We start from the raw sequence: 9,898 nt of genomic DNA, 5'->3' as shown, positions 1-9,898 counted from the left end.
TATGTGAGGTAATACATGTGTTAATTAGCTCAGCTTAGCCATTCCACAATGTGTACATATTTCTACCTTTTCTTTTTATTGTGCTTTCTGTTATCATGACTTTGCTTCAGGACCGCCTCTGGGACACATAATGGCTTCATCCTGAACAAGGTCCTAATTGCCCGGCCATGCTCCCTCCCCTGTCACTGTCTCCTGCTCTACAGGAGCTGTCTCCAAGGGCCATGCATAGTATAGAGTTTATTCATGTCAGAATTCCTTGTGTTAGCAATAGCAAAGGTCCTCACACATCAGTGACAGAGGGTGGAAACCGTTTACTTTGTCAAATGTAGTTAGGAAAGGAAGAGGCATTCCAGAGTAAAGAGTGAAAGCAGATTAGGAGAAAATCAGTAAAAACTGAGGGAAAAGTAAACTGCGGTGAACTGTAGGCAAAGAGAAAGGAAACTGCAGCACCAGTGGAGCAGGTGTGGACATGAGGGACCAGACCAAAAACACACTGATCCACTCCCTGCTCCGTGTTACCTGAATTCTAAACACTGAGTCTTGAGATTCAAAGGTAACCTTTTCGGAGGACAGAAAGACAAAGTGCAAACTGGTCCGGTATGAAGTGTGGGATGGGGGATGCCTCCATTGTGTGGAGGAACCTTAGGTTGGCAGGTCCCACACTGCCTTGGCTATGGTCGGCCGCATTAATCATCTTCCCAACACAGTTGCTTCAGTCCTGACTCCAGGCTCTTTCATTCTCCTTAACCTCTGGATGAGTCTCCCTCAGCATGAGCTCTCTTGCCACAAACGAAATTGTCTCTTCCATTCTGTTTTAATTTTCCACCTCGATTTATCTCTCGTTCCTAATACTGTCCATTGATCCTCCCCTCCAGCATTAGGAAGAAGATTAAAAAACAAACAAAAAAACCCAAAACACAACAAAAAAATGCCAATCCTTTGCTTGCCTTTCAAAAGCACTATTGATCTAGCAAAAAAAAAAAACAAAAAAACTAAGAGTTATTTCCTAGGATTTACCAACTAATACATACTTTTCTAGTAGGGTCAGGGGTCTTCTCACCATCCCCAGCACACCCAGGGACTGGGTCTTTGAAATGACGGTTCCTGTACCTGAAATGCTCTATCTACATATTATTAACTTTTCAAGTCCCTGTTATCTCACTTCCTTATGCTGCCTCTTTTTACATCTTAAGTCTATTCTAAGCTTATCCTTCTCTGATTAGTATCACAACATTCAGAAATTGCTTACTAATCGTTGATAACTATTTGCCTGTCTTCCCCAACTCAGCAACAAGTTTCAAAGCAGGGACAAAATCTCACAAATCTTTGAATGCCCACACTGGCAGACTGATTAGAGTAATAGAATGATTCTGTTCGATTCTCTCAAACCTGGATAAAGCCTCATTATTTACTATATTCCTGGAGCACAATTCCTGTCTTCCAAAGTCCCTCTGCTTCACAACCCCAAACCTGACACAGCTAAAAGAGGAAAATTTATTTTATAATCACAAAAAAAGAAGTTTTTTATAAATGCATTATTAGAAACATTGTAAGGGAATAGTTCTTCTTTAATCAACTGTCATGTTGAATTATTTTCATATAGCCTTACTCCTCCTCTATTATTTAATAAAAATGTATATATCATCAGTTTCCTTGTTCTGAACAACAGTTGTTCTAAACATCAATTTATGACCTCACAAATTGATTTGTATTTAGGATTTGTATTTTGACTTCTGATTTGCGGTGATGTCATGCTATCCACCTTAATATCAAAATTATGTTTCTAGATATAAGTACTATTGAGGATTTTTTGGTTAGTCACCACATTTTATTTTTTTTGCATTTTAAGACTAACTTTAATCTCAAAATCACATATCTATAAACCTATTTCCTTTTTGCTGACTTCACTTAAACTTAAATGCATGGTTTGTTAAGCAAAGAGTATAAACAAATATCTACCATGCCTGTTACATGTAACACACAGGGACAGCTTTTAACAGAAACTCATCGACCCCCCAACATTTTTAATTCTAAATACAGGTATCAAAACAATGCTGAATATATTTTTGATACTACTAGTAGTCAGCACCTACACTGCTCCAAAATTAACACAAATTGTGACAATATTCATTGTACCTGCTTACTTTAAACAATTTCAACTGCAACTCTTTCACTAAGCAAGATGGACAAAGCATGCCGTTTCTGTTTTTCCTTCTTGAGATTTTTACTTTTGAGAAACACACTTGCTTCCCCTGCCCTCTGACACTTCTCTTCAGTCTTTCGTCTTATAAACCTGAATTCTATTTTGAATATTCCAGGTTTATGTTTACATGACAGTGCCTTAACAAGAGAAAAAAACAATTGTGCTGCATTTTTCCTCCTATTATGTGAACACATAATGGGTGTACATATATTAAGTAACTTCTTATAAATGTCCAGGTCATGTTTACCAGCTGGAATTCTTTTACTTAATGTGTGGATATTTTGCATTGCGATATTTAATCAAGACATTAACATGAGTGAGTAAAAGGTTGTTGATTTAAGACAAGCTTGAGATCCACTAAAATTAATTATTGTATGTTTGTCCTTCTGGTGGCTATAGAAGCTTCATATTTTCTTTGGACATTGTTAGATGTCTCTTAGCTCTTGAAGTACAACTTTAATGCTATATGAATTTTGTCATTTTTCTAACACTGGGTATGCTCCGTGCATCCATCATCCCACTGGAATTATTTATTCTATTCATACTAATTTTTGTTATAAATCTAACTGGTGGAGGAGCTTCTGGGTATTTAGGTCTACATTCTAATTTCAGGCTGTATGTTCTGTTTTCATAATTTGTCCTTGGTGGCCCAATAATCATGCCTGACCACTTTGTAAGTGTCATTGTCATATCTTCATCATCTTTAAGGCCTCAGCTAACAGTACTACTCTTTTTTGTCCTTCAAGTTCTTCCAATACGTGAAAATTACAAGGAACTTTAACTCCTGTGGAGACGGCCATCTTCTTCTGCAGCTTGACGCAGCCCTGTCACATTTTAAAATATTATATCTGACCTTCTCTTTTCCAATCAATTAAGAAAATATATGTCGGGGTAATCGATTATGGCAATAAGAAATAATGCAAGAGATTCTTATTCTTTTTTTAAACCTAGAACATTTGCAAAAACAGGAATGCTGGTGATTCATTTCCTGCAAAACACTGCATTTCTTGTCCATGTTGAAGTCAAGCAGAGCACCAAGTAATTATCTGATTATGTAGTCCCTTGGTCACATGTATCAAAGTTTCCAACTTCACGTGAGAATTGAATATTCGTATGTGGTAACATTTCAATTTTCCAACTGAATTCTGCCTATGGAGATCTAAGTCATAAATCAATCCAGGTTGGGAAAGAAAATCTAGTTTTAATATATTTTTTTAAATAATAAGAGTTCACATGTTTGTACCCACTGTCAACACTGGGAGCTTTAGTTTCTATTAAGCCTCAAAGAGAGAACTCTTTGAGGCTTATACAATTTTGAGAGGATAAATGTTACTCATTTACAATACTTCAGTTTTTATTCTTTCTGATGAACATTTTGGTTTTCTTACGTATAGCAACAATTTAGTTTTGGCCAGGCATGGTGGGTCACACTTGTAATCCTAGCACTCTGGGAGACTGAGGTGGGAGGATAGTTTGAGCTCAGGAGTTCAAGACCAGCCTCAGCATAAGCGAGACCCCATCTCTACGAAAAATAGAAAAATTAGCCAGGTGTGGTGACGCATGTCTGTAATCCCAGCTACTCAGGAGGCTGAGGCAGGAGGATTGCTTCAACCCAGGAATTTCAGGGCTAGGCTGATGCCACAGCACTCACCTGGGCAACAGAGTAAGACTCTGTCTCAAAAAAAAAAAAAAACCAATTTAGTTTAATACTATGATTGTCAACTTTGGAGTTCCTTTAAAAAAAGTTGTTCTACTCCTAGAAGATAAAGAAATATATGAAACTGTATTTTGAAAAATTACCCTAAAAGAAAGAAAAGATTAGGTTGAGTATTACCAAGAAGTTCAGGATTCACATTTCAGTTTCCTTGGCAAGTCATAAAAATGGTAAGCAAAAGATAGGCAACGAATAGAACAGAATTTAGTAAAATTAATTATGATGAACTATAAAAATAAATTATTTTATTGGGTAAAATGCTTAAACCTTTTTTTTTGTTTGTTTTGTTACCAGCAAATATTTTGTTTTCAATAGCTGCATCTGATTAAACTTCTAAGCATGATGGTGGACATTTCTGGCAATCTAACTTAAACAACAAGAAAAAAAAAATCTCATTTGGCTACGTGGTGTTGAGAGACTCAGCACCATCGAGGAGTTGAGAAAGCATTTTCCCATGATATCTAGACTATTTCTAATTTAATAATAATATCAAATGGAGATTTGCCTTTTAAAGTCATGATTGTAACAGATTTTAGGCTGGAATTACTTAATTCATTCTTTCATTTATAGCTGTATTCTGGGATCCTTAACTGTGTTAAAGCACTATGTCCCACTATTCTCTCAGAAAGAAGGAGTGATTACCAGAAACAACAGAATTTCACATTTTCTTTTGACCACATCTACTCTTGCTACATCATTTATATTCTGCTATGATATTTATGACAATGTTTGAAGAAATGTGTGAAACTCACTCAATGAAGTAGACTTCACCCTTCTCTGTATAGGCCATTTCCCAGTTATCAGGCAGTGGGTCTGATTCCTCACTGTCTTCAGGTTTAGTTGGCTTTGTGTCATCCATCTGCTCCTTCAACTCCTCGGGCTGAATGTACACTGGTGCAGGATAAGGCTGGGAGGGTGTCTCCCCTGAGGCACCTGCACTCTTATCTTCATGTTCACTGGATTCTATAAAAGAACAAGAGCATGTGGTTAGTCACTTCCAGCCAGGGTAACTCTGAAATGAATGTGGAGTATGCTGCGTCAGGGAATAAGCTCTACGAAGGCTAACAGGAAATATTATTTTAAAAGCATAATTGCAAACATCTCTGAAAATTATCACCAGGCCTATTTGAGTTCTCCTTTCACTCAACATTCTTGTCTATCCTTCAACTAATTATTGTTGTTTACTGAATTGGAGATTTAAAGGATAAAACATAAGGACCATTTCACAATATAGGTGTGGTAAACAGAGTAATGGGTCCTAAAAATGTTCATGCCCTAATGCCTGGAACATGTGTGTTATCTTACACGGCAAAAGAAGATTTAAAGATGTGATAAAGAAGGACTTTGAGATGGAAGAATTATCTTCGATTATCCAAGTGGGCTTACCTGGAGGAGTATGATTAAATGTAATCATGAAGGTTCTTAAAAGTAGAAAAGGTAGGCAGAAAAGGAGGGTGAGAGGGAGATGTGACTACTAAAGAATGGCCCACAAGATATAAAATTGCTGGCTTTGAATATGGAAAAAGGGGACCATAAGCCTAGGAATGTGGGTGGCCCCTAGAAGCTAGAAAGGTCAAGGAAATTGATTCTTCCCTAGAGACTCCAGAAAGAAGTCTCTCAACACCATGATTTTAGCTATTGAGACCCATGTCAAACTCGTAACCTACAGAACTATAAAATAATACATTTGCACTGTTTTATGCCACTAAGTTTGTGGCAATTTGATATAGCAATAAAGAACTAACACAGTAGTCTCCCCCCTTACCTTGGTTTTACATCTGTGGTTTCAGTTACCCATGGTCAACTGTGGTCCAAAAATAGGTGATTACAGTACAATAAGATATTTTGAGAGAGGGAGTCAGTGAGTGAGCACATTCACATAACTTTCAGTATAGGGTATTGTTATAATTGTGTTACTTTATTATTCATTATTGTTAATCTCTTAATGTGATTTATAAATTAAATGTTATCATAGGTATGTATGTATACCATACATAGGATTTGGTTCTATCCAAGGTTTCGGGCATCCACTGGAGGTCTTGCAGCATATCCCCCATGGATAAAGGGGGCTAATGTACAACAGAGCAAAAACTACCTTAAGAGAAATGGTAACAGGCTTGGAGGATAGATCCAAGAGTTACAGCATACAAATAGTATGAGTTCCAGAATGAGAAAAAAGAACACATGGGGAAGAACTAGTAAGTCAATAAATGACAGAAGAAAATTTACTTAAGATGATAAAACACTTGAGTCTGCAGATTGAAATGATTCACTGAATCTGAGGCCAGATTAATAAAACATACAGACCCCTGGACATATCTAGCTGAAATTTCCAAACTATAATGTTAAAAAGCAACTTTATCAGCTTCCACACTGAAGAAACATGTACTTACAAAGAAAAGAGGACCAGAAGAGCATAAGATCTTTCATTTGTAATACTCTAAGCTCAAAGACAAAAGGGAAGTATCTATAGTAACTTGAGGGGAGAAAAGTACAGCAATTCAAGAACTTAACTCTGCCAAGATATCATTCATCTGTCTGGGCAAAGAAAGTCACTTTCAAACATGCAAAAGTTCTGAAGGTATACTACCTACACATCTTGTCGAGGACAACATGTGAAAAATTATTCTAACCATATCATGATGACTAAATCAGAGAAGAGATCTCAAAATGGGGGGAGAAAATAAATGGTAAGAAGAAATAAATTCTGTATTATATAGTTAAATATAAATGGAGGATTACCATATTTCTGAAAATTTGTAATATGTGTTAAAGACAGATTCTTGAAAGAGAAGAAAAGGATATGTAAAAACCTAATAATGGCATGGGTTTTAAACCTTTATCTTAGGAGAGCTCAGGTTTTGGAGGGTGGAGAAAAGGCAGGAAAATGAAGACATTCTCAAGGTCACACCAGGAGGCATATGAGAGAGTGACTACATGAGATAATTTTAAAGGCTACCTTCTCATGGGATTATTGGACAAATATTTCGGTCAAGGTATAGGTTTGATTATATAATGGGAATCTTTTTGAAATATCCTCTTATATATTTTTATCTAAGCTATTCAGGAATTTTCCCCCATTTAGCTTTTCTGCCATTAAATGCATGAGTCTTATTTGTCAGTGAAGAATACAGCAGGTACCACCTAGGAAGAGAAACATCCTTAGGATAAATAAGAAGAAAGAGATAATAGAGAAGTTTCTACAATGGGGCGGTTTAACCCAGAAACTGGAAGGAGAGCACTACTGAGATACTTTGGGGTTGAAATATAGTGAGAGACAAGATCAGGATAAGGCAGCCATCCTTGAAATATGAAATACTACAATCTTTTAAGAACATAATGGCTATTAAAATTAAAACAATACATATACACATACACTTCAACTCAATGATCCTGGTTTGAGAATATATCCTCTAGTAATAAATGCATTATTATGTAAAGAAACCTATAGAATAATATTTATTGCAGTATTGTTTGTAGTAGCAAAACCCTGTAAATGATATGAATGCTAAACAACGAAAATATTATTAAATAGTGTTTATCATTACCAATGGAAAACTATTTAGTTTGAAAAAAAATGAACTAGACCTTAAAAGGTGATTATAATTATTTAAAGAGTAATCCAAGTTGCAGAATAATGTATATTGTTAATCTTATTCTTCCAAATGAGCAAACACCAAGGTCTCTTAGCCATATGCATATAATTTTGTATATATCTATATAAGAATGAAAACAGTCTACAAGGGTGAACAACAGGTTGTCAACTTTGATTACCTCAGAACAGTAAGTTTGGATGGGGATAGAAGCTTTCTTTATGCAGTTTTGCATTCATTGGTTACCTATTATTTTTATTTATTTATCTATTTTGTTTAATAGAGACGGGGTCTCGCCCTCGCTCAGGCTGGTCTCCAATGCCTGAGCTCAAGCAATCCTCCCGCCTCAGCCTCCCGGAGTGCTAGGATTACAGGTGTGAACCACTGCGCCTGGCCAATTTTTATAACTTCAAAAATTAATAAAGAAGATTTAAATGAGTAAATTAAAGTGGAATATCATCTTTGTCTCAATATTGATTGCTTGAATCAATTTTCCCCTGTCTGTATCAGTCTAGGAGAGCAATATTAAAGTATCTATTAGGAATTAGAAAATACAGGAACACTTTATAAGTTTTCACTGTTTTGCCCTTCAAAAGAGTAAATGATGAAAATAACACGGCTCTTAATGATGTAGTCTCCCAGCTGACTCCTCATGCAGATTTGACCTTTGTAAATGGTACAGGAAAGAAGAAGCAAGAAGAGGTACCATTGCTCTCTTCAGATTTTCTTTGGTGTAGATTATTATAACATGTAATTACCAATACATGGAAATGGAACACAGTGTGTATGTACATGGAACATACCAAATGTTACGTTGCATTGAAAAGTTAAAATGCAAGGTTTTGCTCTCAACATATTCCTTTATTCAATATTCACTTAATCAACATTTATTAAGCACTCAATTGGTGCTAGGTACTGAGGACAGAAGAGTGAACAAGAGAGACAATGATCCTTGCTCTCACGGAATTCAAAATGTTAAGATATGTATGTAGTCTTTACACAAATAATTCTAAGTGTGATGAGTGCTACCAAAAGGGCAAGATGGGATCTCACACATACACATTCATCTAATCTCATATGAAGAGTCAAGGTAAACCTCCTTTTCAATGTGCTATAAAATCTGAGACTTCTTTCAGAAGAAGTAAGGGAGAAAGAAATAAACAAGGGCTGGATTAGGCAAGGCTTTATAAGGCATACTCAGGATTTGGGAGTGCATCCTGAGAGCAATGAAAAGGTACTGATAAGTCTTACTCAAGGGGATGACCAAATTAGATTTTCATTTTCCATAAAGATCCCCTTAACTATTCTGGGGATTTGAGGGTGGCAAGAGTAGATTATTACAGACCATTGGGAAGCTATTTTTGTGCTCCAGACAAGAGATAGTAATGACATAGGGATGGAAAGAAGATGGACAAAGTATTTAGAGGGTAGATTTTATATGTTTTTCACAAAAACTAGACAGATATGGAAAAAGGAGAAGTCATGGTAAACCTGACATGGTGGGTGGCAAAGCTCTTCACTGAGACAGGAGGAGGAGGACTCTGTGGGGCAGGGGAGGCTGTGAGTATGGTCTTGGGCACACTTAGTCAGAGGTCCATGCCAAACTTACAATGGAGATGTCAGCTCAAAGAGTTCCTGGCTGGAGAAAACCAACTTGAATGACTACAGCATATGGCTAGACTGTATTATAATTTCAGCTGTGAGTAAATGAAACTGCCAAGAGAGACAGTGTGAGAAGTGGAGACAAAATCCCTAGAGCAGCTGTCTGAGGCACTCCAACACGTAACAGTCACTGAGAGAACGAACTGGTGAAAGGAAAGGAGGAAAGAGTAGGCATGGAAGTAACAGGAAACTCAGTAGACCTACATGTCACAAAAGCCAAGCAAAGGGCCAAGAGGAGGAGACATTTAACTGTGGTCAAAGCTTCTGAAAAGTCCAGCAATGTAAGGACATAAAATCTATTAAAATTAATGACATGGCAGTCACTGGTGACATCAGCTGCCAGTTACAGTAGTATCTATGGTGGAGTGATGGGTGGTGAAGCCATATTGGAATAGGTTAAAGGATGAATGAAAAGAAAATATCGAATATCCTGATGGAGAATTCATCCAAGAAGCTTAGCTATGAATAAATAAATTTTTTACCCCCTCTGTATGATTAAATTCTCAAGAGAAATATAAGAGACCTCTTGAAAAAAAAATCTAGAGTCTTTGGAGAAGTCTGTAATCGGACACATTGATGTGTCAGAGATTCCTGAGCAAAGTTCTCCCAGTTTATCTAACTTATTTGTTTATATATTCATTTCTTTATTCTTAATTGATCAATGATTACATTAGCAAACATTAATTTAATACCTATAAAGTGCAAGATGCTTGACGAGAGCTTATT

At 36.5% G+C, this 9,898-nt stretch overlaps 1 protein-coding gene and 1 pseudogene across 1 annotated transcript in view; both read right to left on the bottom strand.

Moving 5' to 3' along the window:
• Window positions 1-9,898, bottom strand: part of MAGI2 (membrane associated guanylate kinase, WW and PDZ domain containing 2) — a 1,576,038-nt gene that overhangs the window by 524,200 nt on the left and 1,041,940 nt on the right. Inside the window, exon 5 of the mRNA XM_012650290.1 lies at window positions 4,670-4,880. Within this exon, the coding sequence (XP_012505744.1) occupies window positions 4,670-4,880 (211 nt within the window). The remainder of the gene's footprint in view (window positions 1-4,669; window positions 4,881-9,898) is intronic.
• LOC105815180 lies at window positions 2,567-3,003 on the bottom strand (annotated as a pseudogene).

The sequence above is a fragment of the Propithecus coquereli genome, unplaced genomic scaffold, assembly GCF_000956105.1.
Source record: "Propithecus coquereli isolate 6110/MARCELLA unplaced genomic scaffold, Pcoq_1.0 Scaffold32, whole genome shotgun sequence".
NCBI lineage: Eukaryota > Metazoa > Chordata > Mammalia > Primates > Indriidae > Propithecus > Propithecus coquereli.
This window is presented reverse-complemented; position numbering and strand designations above follow the sequence as displayed.